At 38.1% G+C, this 17,062-nt stretch overlaps 1 protein-coding gene across 6 annotated transcripts in view; it reads right to left on the bottom strand.

Annotated features, from left to right (window-relative positions):
* LOC129718891 (octopamine receptor Oamb) overlaps positions 1-17,062 on the bottom strand; it is a 274,903-nt gene that overhangs the window by 67,032 nt on the left and 190,809 nt on the right. The window contains exon 7 of one of the 6 annotated variants that reach the window (XR_008727076.1): positions 15,054-16,153. The exons of 3 other annotated variants lie outside the window; for them this stretch is intronic. Coding sequence is in view for 1 of the 3 variants with exons in the window: in XM_055670098.1 (XP_055526073.1) it covers positions 15,279-16,153 (875 nt within the window). In the remaining 2 variants the exon portion in view is untranslated. Of the gene's footprint in view, positions 1-14,410; positions 16,154-17,062 lie in introns of those variants that run through there. 2 more of the 6 variants (XR_008727075.1, XM_055670098.1) reach the window with 2 other exon arrangements.

Below are 17,062 nucleotides of genomic sequence, written 5' to 3'. Positions count from 1 at the left end.
GGTCTGATCAAGCTAAATACTTAGGGCTAATTTATGATAAGAATCTTACTTTCAAGGAGCACATTGAAAATATCCAGTCAAAGTGCAATAAGTATATCAAATGTTTATATCCTCTTATCAACAGGAATTCTAGACTTTGTCTCGAGAATAAAAAGTTAATTTACAAACAAATTTTTAGGCCAGCAATGTTATATGCAGTTCCTATCTGCACAAGTTGTTGTGCAACCAGGAAGAAGACACTTCAAAGGATTCAGAATAAACTTTTGAAAATGATTTTAAAGCGTCCTCCCTGGTTTAGCACGAACGAGCTACATAGGCTCACTAATGTAGAAACATTAGAAAATATGTCAAGCCAAATTATCAACAAATTCCGACAAAAACCGTTGCAATCCTTAATTGCAACGATTAGCTCACTTTATAGTCAGTAAGATAGTTTTAAGTTTAATTTAAGTTTTTTTCAAGTTTCGTTTTATTCCTTTTTTTTCTTGACAAGTAGGTTTAATAATTTTCCTACAATTACATTATCTTACTGCGAAAGCTAATAACATTCAATAATACTAAAAAGCGTACAAATATATATAATAGTGTTAAAATGTCACCATTTGTGGCAGAACACACAATACTAATTCTGAAAAGATATTTTAGTACATAAATAAATCATTACAAACTCCCCCCTATGAAAAAAAAAAACCATATGTAGTAGTATTCGGTTATTTTCGGCTGTTTCCCAGAAGTTGCCATTTTACAATTCAAAAGACACCAGTGTCTTTAGCTCCTTGCATCATTTTGGACCCGGTAATACACATATTGGGTGGTATTTGGTCACTTCAGGCTGTTTTTCAACAACCGTGAGTCGCCAGCTTGGATTTTAAAATGGCATTTGGAGACAATTTCTGACCCCTGAGCGTCATTCTGGTTAAAAAAAAAAACACTCATGTTGGGTGGTATTTTGTCATTTTTGGCTGTTTTCCAGACACCGGAAGTCGCCATCTTATAATTCAAAATGTTGTCTGAGATCGATTTGTGGCTTCAGCGCATCATAACAATCCCGGAAATACCCATATTGGGTGGTATGTGGTCATTTGTCGCTGTTTTGCGGAAACCGGAAGTCGCCATCTTAGATTTCGAAATGGTATTTGGAGATATGCCAGAAGAAGGAAGGGTGTCGAAACATTATGGACATGTTTGTTACACCTAAAAACATTCACTTGCCAAATTTGGATATATTTGCTTGATTGGTTATCTCTCTAATAGAAGAGAGAGGGGTGTCAAACCATTATGGATATATTTGTTACCCCTAAAAACATCCACCTACCAAATTTGGTTCCATTTGCTTGGTTAGTTTTTGAGATGTGCAAAAATTTGTATTTCGTTTGTATGGGACCTCTCCCTTCCAGAAGAGGGAGGGTTCTCAAACCATCAAAGGAACCTTTCTCGGCCCCTAAAACCCTTACATACAAATTTTCACGTCGATCGGTTCGGTGGTTTCCGAGCCTATATGGATCAGACAGACAGACAGACCGGACTGCATTTTTATAGGTATATAGTAAGCTCTAGACACCGAAAATAGGATACTTGCATCCTGAATTTTATTCGCCATGCTTGAGTTTATGACTTTTTCATACTAGCTTCCTGAATTCTCGTTAGTATCGATTGTTTGGTTTCGGGCCTCTAGTTTCTAGATAAGGAGGCAGATTTTAAATTTGGGTGTTCGCTATCCCATCTGGCGCAAAAGTGTTCAGAAACAATTTTTTTGACGTGGGACTACGTCTTTGTTTACTATACTGTGTGACGCAATTTTTGCAACGGTCACAATATAATCCTTTGGTCACTGGGTCGGCTAGATCGTTACAAGTATTTATATTGTTAATAGTTTAAGTGTAAAAATTGTTGTCAGTAAATGTTTAAGCTAAAATTATTTGTCAACGCTCCATAGTTTTATGTTTGAGTTATGTTTAATTTTTGCTTAATAGCCACGGGTGGTGTCATTAGAGTTAAGGTTTGTAAATATTCGATTCATTTGGTCAAACGTCATTTTTTTTCTTTAATATTATATATATTTAAATTTGCGTTTCTCGTAATTAAAAAAAAAATATGATGCTAAAAATCTATTAAATAAATATTCATGTAACTATATTCAAAATAAAATATGTATTGGTAAAACGAAACAAGCGTTAGTATACAAAACAAAATGCATGTGTTCTAAAATTAGAATAAAATTCTATATTCAACCCTGACACCAACCCAAACAAAAACGATAAAAAAATTGTAAACCCTTAAACTCTGATACGGCGAGAAGGACAGGGCGGTGCGATGCGAGGCAGGGAGGGTCTGCGATGGAAAGCGGACTGTTAAGGGATAAAAGGGGGCGGACAACAGACTCTCGCTCTCTTGATAATATTTCACCCGGAGGTGTAAGTTGTGTGTGGCCAACCAAGGCAAGTTATTCGACAAAGTTAGTGTCGTGTGTGCTCGAAAACGCCATTTCGTTCGTTGGCGGTACTTTTACGCCATTTTGGGACATCAAGCCTATGCAACCAACCGGTGGGAAGAAATTCATCGTGCCCGCAACTCCTCCGGTGAATTGGCTGCTCGTCATTAGGCCAATATTCGCCAGTAAATCCAGCAATCATCGGCCGTTCGTCATCAGGCCAAGACTGGCTGAAAATCCGAGATTTCCTGTACCTGAAGCGGGACGCCGCTGCGTCCGTTGCATCACGGAGACAACTTCAACAACGAGCATCGATCATCGTTCCGGAGCCCCCTCGCATCCCTTCAGTCGACCAACCAGCCCAGCAGCCAACAGCACGCGGTGTGCTGAAGCAACGATTTTTCATCAATATGCGCAAGTAAAATTTACCCCACTTACTAACAATAGTGTTTAATACAAACAGTTTAAAATAAACATGTCTGGTCTAGTAACGAAATTTAACTGTTTTTTCTAAGTTCTTTGCTTGTTTCTGCTTGAAATATTCGTTAAATTTTCACTCAGTGACCATAGGTGGGTTGAAAGTCCGCCCAGTGAATTATCCACCAGGAGACCAAAAGTGACGACCCAGAGCGGGCAAGTATTCGAGTCGCGAAAACGTACGAGAAATTGTAGTAGAAGTTACTCAAAAGGTAACAACTGGGATGCATTCTGTGAAATTGGAAATGAAACGGGCGAAAGTTGCGTCATATTTCAAACGTTAATAACAGCATAACCACATGATGGATAACAATAACCAATATGTTGTTGGAAAGATAAAATGTATAACAATTTTGTAATATGTTAATTATCACTCTAATTTCATTGCTAAGCGGTAAAATTGATGAAAAATTGCAATAACAAATTTACGCGAATAATGAACCAATTACATGCGAGCATTCCTAGCACAGACGACGCGAATGGACACCACCCGTTCCCTGTGATATTCTCTGTATCAATAACGAAATAAAAATTGACAGAGTCTCCCCGTCCCAATAGGTCAATTTATTTTTGCTTCCATGAGCTTAGACTAATATGATGTCTCGAAGGTAAAAGTTTTCCTAAAAGTTTGAAACAATACCTATCCTTGAACAATTTCTGAACCTGCGTGTTAGGTTCTGAAGAACCTAATAAAAACTGATGTCTTGAAAGAAAACATGCCGGTAAAAGCAACAGTACCAGTGAAGTAAAGAACCGTAGTTTACGGTACCATAAATTACTCAACAAGTATTGTAAATTTTTGCAACGAATATTTTTTACAGTCGAATCCCTCTATTACGACACTTTATATAGCAACAAATCTCTCAATGGTCCCTCCTGCTTTATATTCATAAAAATTATTCGTTTTATTGCGACATTTCTCTATAACGACGGTCCCTTGCGATGTCGCAATAAAGCGATTCGACTGTAATTTTATCTTCGATATTAACTAAATAATCGTGACCGGATAGTCGAAAGAGTAAATTCCTAAATATATACATTTATAGAAGAGTAAGAGCCTGCGAATGCTTATGATTTTTTCGTTTATTTACTAAGATTCATACAGAATCTCTTTTTAAGTTTCAAAGTTGTTAGATAATATATTATTATTCTAAGCTTTACCATAATAAACGTATATTACCTGTCTTCGTAATACAGCCAATGTAATTGTAGGCAAATGAATAAAATTGTCAAGCAAAAAAAAAAGGTAATTGTGGATTGCTACGATTTTTTGCTGGAACTTGTTAATAATTTTGTTTAAAATATCTTCTTATGTTTGCCGATTAATGAACCTTTGTAAGGGCTTCCAATTTATTTTGAAAGTAAGATCCATATTATAGATTTGATTCAATTAGAGTTACATTAGACAAAACCATTCATTATGATAACGTAAGTATTATTAGATTTGGTTTTTGAGGATATAGAGTTAATTCTGACTTTGACGCGTTATGAGAAATTATTGGTGCTTCTTCAACAAGCACAATATGCTTGTGCCTTGTCAAATACAGTCAAATACATGTTGTTTGCACAAAAAAATACTACAGGCATAATATCGTCAGATATAAACGATATTCCCAAGCAGCAAAATTTGTTTCGCTCATGAACTTTGTGCATCACAACAACAAATTCTTATGCGAAATTAAGTTGCAGTTACATCTCAGTTTCTTATACAATGACAAAAAAAGAGCAGGAGGTGGAGCCAATTGCAACATTTTCGTTGTTTCAACACATGTTTCAAGAATGAAACCGCAACGTGTATGAACTAATGCATGGAATTTGATAACAACATGGTAAATGCTGCATGGTAAAATTTCAGCTACGAAGATGCATCGTAGCAGCAACTAGGGCGCAATAGAAACTTCATGTCGTTGTGGTAAGATTGTAAAATGGCCAATGGTCAGAATGGAAAGAGGTTGTCTGTATAGCGATTTATCTTTGATTATTTCCAGAAACTTGGGGATTCAACTCCAGTTATCAATTACTATTTACTTTTCTCGTTTGTACTGTTTACGTCAGTTGCTGTAGAAACACTTGCAAGCTCATGACTCAGTTTTAAATATTGCTTCCCTTATCATGCTAATGGACATTACCAGTTTCAATTTTGCTTCTTCAATTCATCAGCGTGATGATGAAATTCAAAGTAATTTATCACATTTCGTTTTAGAGACCCACACTTTTTGAACGACTTCTAGTCCAAGTACCCAAAAGTTACAACGCAGTAAATAACCTCATCTCAAAAACAAATATAAGGCAAACAATCGAGCAAAAGTTGCTGTTACATGGCTTCAGAACATGACAGCAACTTTTAGAAGTATTTTTGTGTGTTTGTTTTTCGTATCTCGCAAGCATCACGTTGGCAACCTATATGCTCCACCCACTAGATCTATTCAGTGAAGGTTAGGTTTTCAAATGCCGTTTCCACGTTTCAACAACAAATCTAACCTTGCGAATTACGTTGTTGGTGTGAAGATTTTTGAAGCAGCCATGCAACTTTAGTTGTTGCTTGTTTCTTTAAAATTTCATCGTAGTAATAAAAAATGTTTCTTAAAACCTCGGAATTTCATTAGTGCAACAAATGATCACAATTTATATTTTTATTATGTTTCAATTGTTGCTTGGGTTCTTTCGAGTGTTGTTGAATATATATCAAAAATTGATATCCAGGGTAGGCTGAAAATAAAAATACGTACAGTCGCGAAGCAAACACATTGATTCTATCTGCAGACCCTGTATATTTTGTAAAAAAAAAATCCTCTAATTACAGTATTTAGTCCCACGTCACCATTTCATACAACCCTAGGGCTGTATAGCTTGTAGTATTTAACTGAAAAAATAATTGAAACTATTGAATTTGATATATTCTTGTAGTTGGTAGCGGTCCTTGTTCGAACATGATTGGTCGTTTCAACGGACGGAGGTCCGATACATGTTCACTAAGGTGCAATGGAAATCCACTTTTCGAGTTTCTCGGAAGAAGTCCTCATACAGAACTTCGGCTAGGTTGGATTTCCGAATGAGGCGGCTCGGGGCATTCAGGACTTAACCTTCCAACGGATGAAAATATGATTCATGAAATATTTATCGGATTTGATTTTCTTTGATGCCGTGTGGTTTGGAGGTACGTAAGGCCTCGATATCTGGTGTAGTCTAGGAAAAATGTTGTTTGACAATGGTCCACTTTCTGGGATTCAGAAGATTTACGAGCCGAAAGAGTTTTCCTTGCGCAAAAAGTTCCAGAAGGTCTATTTTCCAATAAGTATTTTTTGTGGTAACTCCGGATCAATAGATTGGAAAATCTTCTAAGATTCTTCCCAAATGCAGATAATTGTAATGTCATTATTCAAACTATTGTACTATTGAAAATAATCAAGCCTTGTCAAAACAAAAAATTCGGCCTCTGATTGGTCGTTATATGATTGCTTCCCAAGCACGGTCGACAGAATCATAGACCTTGCCATTTCAAATGTGCAATTTGACCTATATAAGATCCTGTTTCACTCGAAGCCGCTCATTATAATTCTAGACTGCAACAGGAGCAGTCCTCCCTTAGCAGCAGCAGTGGATACAGCAGCAGTAGCAATGCAGCGGATAACGGCCACAGCTGTGGTATGGCAACGGATAGCGGCGGAGCGCGTCTCAGCCAGCATCGACAACAGGACCAGGTGATGCAGGGCAGCGGATACCTATGGCAACGGAAGCGTCCACTACTGTGACAACGGGGATAGCGCAGCGGTTGACGTTGGTCTCATCATTAATATAAGCAGGGCCAGCTGATGCAGTGTGGCATTTTAGTAAAATGTTGTCTCTGTGCGATAGCAGGCACACCAGCAAATGCATCCAATGAAAAGAACGTTCTGGAAAACGTTTCAGTGTTTATTTTCCCCAAAGGAATACTTTATTCGCACTGTCAGTGATAACGCAAAGATGTGATCGGCATCTTATCAAACATTGAATTAAACAACAAATTGTCCTTTTCAGGATGAAATCCTAATTGAAGAGTTAATATTTTCTCTTGAATCAATTTACACTTTCAAGAAATTTGGAACAGATATATATTTGGCTTCATCTCCGTGTCTCAGAACGTACTGAATTATCTTTTCCTTCAGTCATGAGCACAACATCCGAAAAGCACTCATTATCAGCATGAAAAATAATTTTTCGCATAATTAAAATTCAAAAATTATCAAGTTCAAATGATGACAGGCAATTATACTTTTGAGAATGGTCAATCCTTGTTTGAGCACAAAATTCGACTGATCTGATTAGTCGTTAATATGATTGCTTCCCAAGCACGGTCGACAGAATCATAGACCTTGCCATTTTAAATTTGCTATTTTTATGCATAAGAGTAAGAATGGGAATTATCGACTAAAATGGTTATCGATAGTTATCGATAATTTCCTACTACTATCGATAGGTTTTTCATCCCTACTTAAGAGCCTGTTTCAGTCAAAGCCACTCATAATAGTTCTAGACAGCGACAACGGCAGTCTTCCCTTAGCAGCAGCAGTACCAGTGCAGTGGATACCAGGCAGATAGCGGCCACAGCTGTGGCATTGCAATGGATAGTGCACTAGTTGCAGCCTATTTCAGCATCGATAGCAGCTGGGACAGCGGATACCAATAGCAGCGTATAGCGGCCAAAACATTGGCATGACCATGGATAGCGATAGCAGCTAATCCAGTGAGGCACTTTAGTGAAATGATGTCTCTGTGCGATAGCGGGCACTAGCAAATGCATTCAATGAAAAGTTGACTCATTTTGACAACACATGAGCTTGTTTTGAGTGTTAAATCAGCTTTTCACTGTTCATTTTATCACAAGAAATACTTTATTCGCACTGTCAGTGATAACGCCAAGATGTGATCGGTATCTTATCCGATATTGAATTGAACAACAAACTAAAAAATGACTGACACGCAAGCAGCCGGGTTTTCTTTCTTGTAAAAGTATTCTACTTCATCCTTGCGGTCGTGGCTTTGCACACAACCCTCCTGTGATTTTTTCGGAAACCGGAAGTCGCCATCTTAGATTTCGAAATGGTATTTGGAGATATGCCAGAAGAAGGAAGGGTGTCAAACTATTATGGATATATTTGTTACCCCTAAAAACATCCACCTACCAAATTTGGTTCCATTTGCTTGGTTAGTTTTTGAGATGTGCAGAAATTTGTATTTCGTTTGTATGGGACCTCCCCCTTCCAGAAGAGGGAGGGTTCTCAAACCATCATAGGAACCTTTCTCGGCCCCCAAAACCCTTACAAACAAATTTTCACGTCGATCAGTTCGGTGGTTTCCGAGCATCCTGAATTTTATTCGCCATGCTTGAGTTTATGACTTTTTCATACTAGCTTCCTGAATTCTCGTTAGTATCGATTGTTTGGTTTCGGGCCTCTAGTTTCTGGATAAGGAGGCAGATTTTAAATTTGGGCGTTCGCTATCCCATCTGGCGCAAAAGTGTTCAGAAACAATTTTTTTTAACTGAAAAAAAATTGAAACTATTGAATTTGATATATTCTTGTAGTTGGTAGCGGTCCTTGTTCGAACATGATTGGTCGTTTTAACGGACGGAGGTCCGATACATGTTCACTAAGGTGCAATGGAAATCCACTTTTCGAGTTTCTCGGAAGAAGTCCTCATACAGAGCTTCGGCTAGGTTGGATTTCCGAATGAGGCGGCTCGGGGCATTCAGGACTTAACCCTCCAACTGATGGAAATATGATTCATGAAATATTTATCGGATTTGATTTTCTTTGATGCCGTGTGGTTTGGAGGTACGTAAGTCCTCGATATCTGGTGTAGTCTAGGAAAAAAGTTGTTTGACAAAGGTCCACTTTCTGGGATTCAGAAGATTTACGAGCCGAAAGAGTTTTCCTTGCGCAAAAAGTTCCAGAAGGTCTATTTTCCAATAAGGATTTTTTGTGGTTACTCCGGATCACGAACGTTTATCTTAAAAAGGGAAAATTTCGATATCGTACATTTTATAAGCGCACAGGTCGTAGGTACGTATTTTCATCAGTCGTGGGAGTGAAACTTCGACCGCTATGAGGCTCCAGATCCGAATGAGCTGAAGTTTTGCATGAGGACATATCTCTAAATCTTACCGAGATTCGAAGGTCGCATTTTTCCATACGCTCCGTCGACTCATTGACTTGGGTTTCATTTTTCAACAGGGGGAGGGGGGTTCCAATGACACCAGGTTTTGTACCACATATTTAATCAACTTCAATAAAATCGTGTGTAAACGCATTGATTTTGTTTATCACATATCGGGCACACATCATATTTTTTTTTCTTGATTAGCACAATACGATACTGTGTCGTTACAATCGTGTTGGAGAAAAATAAGGATCAAAGTACGGTCTATACTACTTCAAAACAAAGAGCAATAGATCTTATCGTCTGAATTGCACACATCTTGAATTGCAGTGTTTTGAACAAATTTGGTTTAAAGTTTCTGAAGCTCTAAGATTTTAGGACTCGTTTGAAAAGTTTTAGATGCCTGGAAATTGGATATTAAAATTTGATTCATCAACAGGTAGAGGATCTTTGACTGGTGTTTATATGATGTGAAAATCATGTAATGAATTTTATATTTCTTGTTTTTAAATACTAAATTTATGCTTTTTCCCAGTCGGTCACACAAATTTGATGTAATTTTAATTTTTTTCTGAATTTCGGATTCACACTTTCATGAATTTATAGGTTCCAATGCTTAACCCTCTAGTGCCCAAGTTAATTTCTAGACGGGCTTCGGTCAAATCACTATGGAGCATTATAAACACTGTTTAAGTATTTATTGAAGCTTTTCAGAACTTCGACTGAAGCCCGGCAAATGACGGCATTGGGCACTAGAGGGTTAAATTTGTTTTATCAATCTCAGCTGGTGCTCCTATAGTCTGGAAATTTTATCATAGATTCCTATAATTAACACTATATACAGCTCTGCGGAAGAACTACGACGAGTCAAAATGACTGTTCAGATTGTGAAACTAATGTGGCGAGTTTTTTAAAATAATCAACTGTAGTTCCAAATCGAGGAAGACTACTTCAATAACACCGAATGTATGAGAAGCAGTTTGCAACCGGTTTGCAGGGGGCTTATTTCCGCACCCAGAAAATGGTTACAATGGTTTAATGGTTTTACTCAACGATTTTTCTGTTATGACTTCGAGAAAACAGCCAGCTAATCATTGCAGCTCCACTTTATTTGTTTTTTTGCTGCTCAAAAATCATCGTAAAAACACAGGCACTTGCTATATTTGGTCTCTGTTTTCTTCATAAAGTATGCAATTGTTTACCTTTGGGTGTTACAACTTCTGTTGCACCAAGGGTAGTAAACGATTCAGTCCCTTCAAACTCACCAACAGGGCAAAAGATCGTATAGGTCTTGTTTTTTTGTGTTCATTTGAATCGGGAATCAGCATTCTAAAGTCTGCGTATCAGTTCCTAGTACATACAAATAATTAAGGATGCTTGATTAAATTAATAATGCTGGATTGAAAACTACAGATCCTTACATTGGACCACTTCACTTTCTTTTGATTTACTTTCAAAAGGTGTAGTTCAAAAAAAAGTTTCCTTTCACATGGCGACCGTGATATGATAAAAAAGTTTTCTTAAAAAGATGTCCGATTTTGCTTAGAAATTAATATTTTCGAGTACTAATTTTTAACTGTATTTTCTAGTTGAATTATACGTAGAGTTCCCTGAACAAATTTGGATTCAGGATTTTTACTGGATCCTGAGTGAGACAGGTTTCGAACTTCACATTTCTCATTGACTGTTTTTTTTTTTTTTTTTCATTTTATAATGGCTGGGTTTAAAATTCCAAATTTTAGTTCGAGTGGCTGGCTTTCAGAAACGGGTTTAAGTTGAAAACGAAATAAAGTAGGTGAAAAAAATGTTACAAAGTAGTTTCACATGGCGACCGTAACATGATTAAGAATGTCAACCTTTACAGCCGTGATTTTTTTTGCAGAATAAATACCCACTACCCACCCTGTGGATAAAATTTCAGAAGCATGATGTGGTACTAATATTTGAGACTATTGAATGAAGTTGGTGATTTCCGAATCGACCTTCAGTTGAGATCGGAAAAAGGCAATGCAAAAGAAACAAATAGGGACTTCGACATGGCGACCGTAGCCTGTTTAAGAACCCAAACTTACACTATCCGAAAAACTTTTGACAAAAAAAAGATCTAGTCTAGTTCATAAATTTAAGGTTTTGGAATTCGGACTGACTTTCTATGTATCTAAATATAACCGAAACGTATTTAAGAGTCAGTTCGCGAAGACCGCAACTATGTCTTGTTTCGAGGTTCTCCGATCGGACTGAAACTTTCAGGGTTTGTTTATCTACATAATAGTACAATGTTTTGCATAATATCAGGTTTTTTTCAAATTGGGTAAGTGAAGTAAAAAAGCACGTCAAAAATTGATGTCCAGAAACTGCTAAAAACGTAAAATTGTTATAACTATGTGTGAACTGAATCGATTTTCATGAAAATTGGCATGTTTATTCTACTCTATAAAGGGAACAAAATAAGGGTTATTGGAAGCTGCTATCAAGAATACATGATGAGATTTTCGCAAAAATTACCTCTCATTCCATCGTGTAACTTCGAAAGTAAGCCGAGAGTAATTATTTTACGATTTGAGCAGTTTCTGAATACAGGATTTTGAAGAGCCTGTTTACCCCACAAACCCTTTTTCCAAAAACCTCAAATGCTGTAAAACTATTACTTTAGTGCAAAAACAAACATAACCTGATCATTATAGTTCAATGGAAGAACAACGACACAAAACGGAGTCTTATTTCTCGCACAATGGGTTCGAAATGATGGTCAAAAACATGTTATAGAAAAATTGGATTTTCTCACGCAGCTTAAAACAGCGCATTTTTTTAACAAATCAATCGAATGCTCTTGAGTTGCACGACAAAACGTATTATTTGGATTTGGATTTTTATCCTAGATCTTTTGGCAAGAGAAAAGCTGCTGTGAAAATCACCTGCATTTTTTTAGAAAAATGCGAATATCTCATCATGTATTCTCGATAGAAACTTCCAATAACCCTCATTTTGTTTCCTTTATAGATTAGAGTAAACATGCCAGTTTTCATGAAAATCGATTCAGTTTACACAAAGTTATAACAATTTTACGTTTTTAGCAGTTTTTTTTTTTTTTGGAGAGAAGCAGGCCATGGCCGGATTCGGTCGTCAAAATTTTCGCTCGTGCGATTTTTCGGAAGAAAATTCGTTTATTATCGCGAAGTGAGTTTTTTCAGGAATGTTTGTTATGTTGTATGTGCTGCGAAACTTTTACTTGATGTTTATCGTAGTGCCGTGAAGATTATTCGATGAAATAGCTGAATTAGCATATGGGATTGGCGCCACGGTCGTTTGCAGCGGGTTTTGTTTTCATTTATTGCGTCCGAAGTTGTCGCGTTTTGTCGTGATTTATAATACGTGAAGGGTGTAATTCGTGTTGTAGTCATAGTTGAGAAGCCTTCGTTCTGAGTCGAGTGTGTTTAAAGGGTATTACGAATGAAAGCATTGATGAAAATTGCTTTGAGAAGTGTCGGCTCGTAAAAAAACTAATTTTAGTGGGGCAATTTGGACTACCGAATCCCGTGTGATAGAGGAAGTGAACATTGAAACGATGCGGCTAAAGATAAGTATAGTGAACATGCGGGTAGTTTAAAAGTGATATTTTTGTTACTTTCAAAATTGTTCATGCATAGAATGTGACAATTGGAACGAGCGTCGCTTGCTTTCCACATCAAGGCTTGCATAAAAGCTTGTGTGCAGGTCCGAGTGGACAGACAGTGCTGCTGTTTCCACCGTAAATGGAGCAAATGTATTGCAAATAAATGTCCTTTTTTTGGCCTAAATATTTTAATTTATCATTATTATTTTAAGTTCAATTTTTTTATTATAGCAATTGCGTAAGCGACCGATTGACACATTATTTAATACAAGTTAAGCAATTTGTCATCATATTTTAGGAAATATTTTGGTATATACATAGGTCATATTTCGGTACGTCTATATGGTGAGATTTATTCATTTTACTATTTGGCACTCCTCTTGTCAATAAATATAACATGCTATTGAATACGGGTCAACTTTTTTGATATAAATGTATCAAACGAATTGAAAGTCTGAAAATAATAATAAAATCTCTAAGATTGTAATATTATTTTGAGGCGGGGCTTACCGATTGGAAAATTACTCCGGAATGTACTGCAAGTACTCAGTCATTCTGTAAAGGGTCTTTGGAAGGTCGGTAGAGCTAACACCTTCTAGAACCCGAAACTAAGATAGTTGCAGAATTGAAATATAATTGCAACTGTCTTTTTTTCACTATATCACTGCCAGACAGTGGGATCTAGAAAGGTTCCACACACACACATCAGTTTTTGACGTGCTTTTTTACCCCACTTACCCCTTTTCAAAAAATCTGATATTATGCAAAACATTGTACTATTATATAGATAGATAGAGTCCGATCGGAGAACCTCGATACAACCTCCCTTGTAAAGGTTGTTGCGGTTCTCGCCAACTGGCTCTTAAACGCCGAAAACAGGACGTTTAGGTCCTGGATTTTCATCTTTATACTTTCGTTTACGATTTTTCTTGCAAAACTTTCTGAATAACCATACGCCACAAGAGTATTAGAGCATTCTTGAATTTGGGTAAAAGTACATAGTTTTTGTGATTTTAAATTCGCGGTATTACTTTTGGAATCGATATTGTACCACAATATTTCGAACATCCTAGATTGAGGTTAAAAAGCTAGTTTGAAAACTCAAGTTGAAACTTTGTATAACTTTGATTGTCACATGGTGACATGACGAAAAACGCAAACCTACACTGCCGCGTAGAGAAGACGAAAGATCATACCTAATTTCGTTTACCATTTGATACTCTTGGGTACTGAAAATTTTACTTTATTCTGCAGCCTGTCTCAAACGAATTCGGTTTTTGGATTTTATGTACTGGATCCTGATTGCTGGTTTTATAAAGTTTTATGTTTATAAATGTAAACGCCGAGAATCCGATGTTAATTTTGTTACCTCAACAATTTCAATATAGGGGATCTCAGGATGCCTGGATATCTGGATTCACAGCCGCGTAAACGCGTGAGATCCAGTGAATTGAAAATTTTTTGGGAGTTAGCTTTGAAATTGCACATTCAAACTCTCGACAATAGATTTTAGTTTTATGATTCTTTGATATGCATGCAGATTTGGCTATCCAGATTCGGAATTCCATATTTGCAGACTATAAATTCATCGCTTCGAAGTTTCGTACCCAAATTTCAAATTCTGAATTCAAATTCATAGCTTTATGCGATTCTTATTTAAAAATTCCATTGAATCAAAAATTTACTAGGCATGAGATTTTGCAAACGATTTTTTTTTTTCAAATATATGGTTGAGATTATGATTTGCATATTTGTATGTTCGGTTTCTTCTTACGAACTTTTTGAATTTTTATATAAGACGGTTGATCTTAGTTTTGGTATTCAGAATTCCGAATTTAAAATTTTAGAATCGATAAACTAGATTCAAGCTTTCAATGTTTTAAACTCTGGAGTCCCAATTGGAATCAGGGTCATTAGTTCAGTCAATAATGCCAGAATCAAAACCACAGATCTTAAGCTCAGTTTACTCTAGATTCTGGTATTAGAATTCGGGAATATGGTCTGTATTTTTGACTTTGAATTTCGCCATCAACCGGATGAATTTCAAATCTACGGTTCTCAAATAGACATCCAAAATGCAACAAGAACAAAAAACAACTTGTTTCGGTTTGATTTTGCGCAACTTCAATTGTTGAAATTATAAGGAAGAAATAAGTGAAACTTCTACATGGCGACCGTGACATTGTGAAGCACATAAACCTCCACTGCCACGAACACTTACCAAGTCACGTCCTCTTCAGCAAATCAACTCCTCCCTTCCCCCTTTGGTTCCCTTTCTACACCCACTAATTACAGACACGTTATCGACTTCCCGCTTCGATCGACTACACCCGGAGTGCTGCCAGAGTCGTCCCGCATCGAATCCGTTTCCTCAGCAATAACCCGACTGCTTACCAGCATACTTCCACCCCCGACAAACGCCTGATGATCCATCACGATCGGATGGCAAATGTTGTCCACACTGTACGTTCCTCCGCCGCCGCCGGGTTTGGCTCTACTACTACTACTACTACCGCTACTACTGACGCAAGGCGTTCGCACTGAAACGGACCGACCCAGACCATAGCCAGTCTGACGTTGTCTACCAAACGAGGGCGCTTCGAGCGAGCAAAACGAACGTCATCTGAAACCGGAACCGTCCAGCTCGGTTCGGGGCGTCGACGCTAGCGGGGTAAAGGCTGACGGACTGTAGCTGTGATTGTTGGTGTGCTGCTGCGTGGTGGACGATTTTTTCAGCAAATTAATCTTGAACCGCTTCCAGCAGAAGCAGCGCATAATGATTCGTTTGAAGGCCTGCCGGAAGTCGCGGGAAAACAGCGCGTAGATGAACGGATTCACGGCGGAATTGCAGTACCCAAGCCAGAACATGATCTGAAAGAGGGTGGCATTGATGCAATCCGCGCAGAACGCTCCGATGAGGTACATTGTGAAGAACGGCAGCCAGCAGATGATGAAACCGCCTACTATGATGGCTAACGTTTTGGCAGCTTTGGTTTCCATGCGGAAGCGCTTGACTTGCACCTTGAGGTGTTTTTTGCCCAACTTTTTCGACGAGTTTGGGGAGAGGTCGCGTGAGATCCCCCCTGGGGCTTCCTTGAAGACGGACTTTCGCCGCGAGTCTCGGATGGTGGACTGATGGCGGTTGGAGGAAGAGGAGGACGTACCGCCGCCTCCGTTGTGCTGCTGGTGATGCTGCTGCAAGGCGATCTGGAGTGAGGAATTGATCGACACCGTCGGGCTCGTCATCTGGAAGGCGTTCCCACTGGGGCAGGAGATCGAGATTTGTGGATTTGCGGCACCACCTCCGGCGGTGGAGGTTGAGGCGGCGGCGCCCGGTGGAGGTCCTCCGGTGCTTGTTGGCCTAGATCCACCGGCCGTTCCCTCGAGCAGCATGTTGTGCGTTCGCATAGTGGACGCCATTAGCGCTCCGACGCCTTTGCCGCGGTGCATCCGAAGCGTCAGACTATCGTCGAAGTTATTGTTCTTCTTGCCACCTGTCGATTGGTCGTTCGTTCCATCAGGTTCACAGGAAAGAGAGAAAAAGAAATAAGAGATCGTAATTTAGGCGGCTTTTTGCTCGACGGGTGGCTGGCGCTCGGGTTTTCGAGGAATGGTTTGTGTGTGAGTGTAGTTTTTTTTTATTTTATTTACTGTAGTAGTATTGGTGATGGCCGGAGCAAGAATGGATAGATGACAGTGATTGTTGTTGGTTAGTGACACGTGCTAGCAGTGTTAGACGCTTGCTTTGTGGGCGGGTGGTTTGACGTTTGTTGTTGTTGTTTTTTATTTCCAGTGTGTGCAAATAGTTTGTGGTTGCTTTGATAGCTTTTCTGTGTGGGTGTAATTGTAACAACTTAGAGTGTGTATAAAAATTCAAATGTATGATTCAACTTACATCCGTATTGGTGTTTTTTTGAGGAACGCATGGCACTTTCTTGTTGTAGGATTTCATTCACATTCATGATTTTTTTTATTCTTTGTTTAGCAATTGGCTTTCAAACAATTGACTATTTTTTGTTGGGGCGTACAAAACACTTGAAATTTTACTTTGATAAAAACATGCACTTGAACTGGTTATTTTTTCCATTTACAAAACACACTTACATAGTTTCGAAACCGACTGATTATCATTACTCTTGCTTGAATGTATCATACAAACTGATGAATTCAATAGAACAGCATTCCGTACAAAGTTTTTTTTTACCTTCGAACTAGAAAGTCATACAAAAGTGTAGATTCGGAAGAATGTCCATAAAGTTCGGACCAATCTAAACTGATAACAAAACAACAGAAAAAAAGAGAGAGCAACAGCATGGAGCAGAAAAACGAAACAAACAAACAAACAAACGATGGCATTCCAATTTTGAACGAATCCGTAAACAGACGAAACGAAAACCGATAAT

Source organism: Wyeomyia smithii, chromosome 1, assembly GCF_029784165.1.
Source record: "Wyeomyia smithii strain HCP4-BCI-WySm-NY-G18 chromosome 1, ASM2978416v1, whole genome shotgun sequence".
Taxonomy (NCBI): domain Eukaryota; kingdom Metazoa; phylum Arthropoda; class Insecta; order Diptera; family Culicidae; genus Wyeomyia; species Wyeomyia smithii.
Note: the sequence above shows the minus strand (reverse complement) of the source record. Positions and strands in the feature narration are given on the sequence as shown.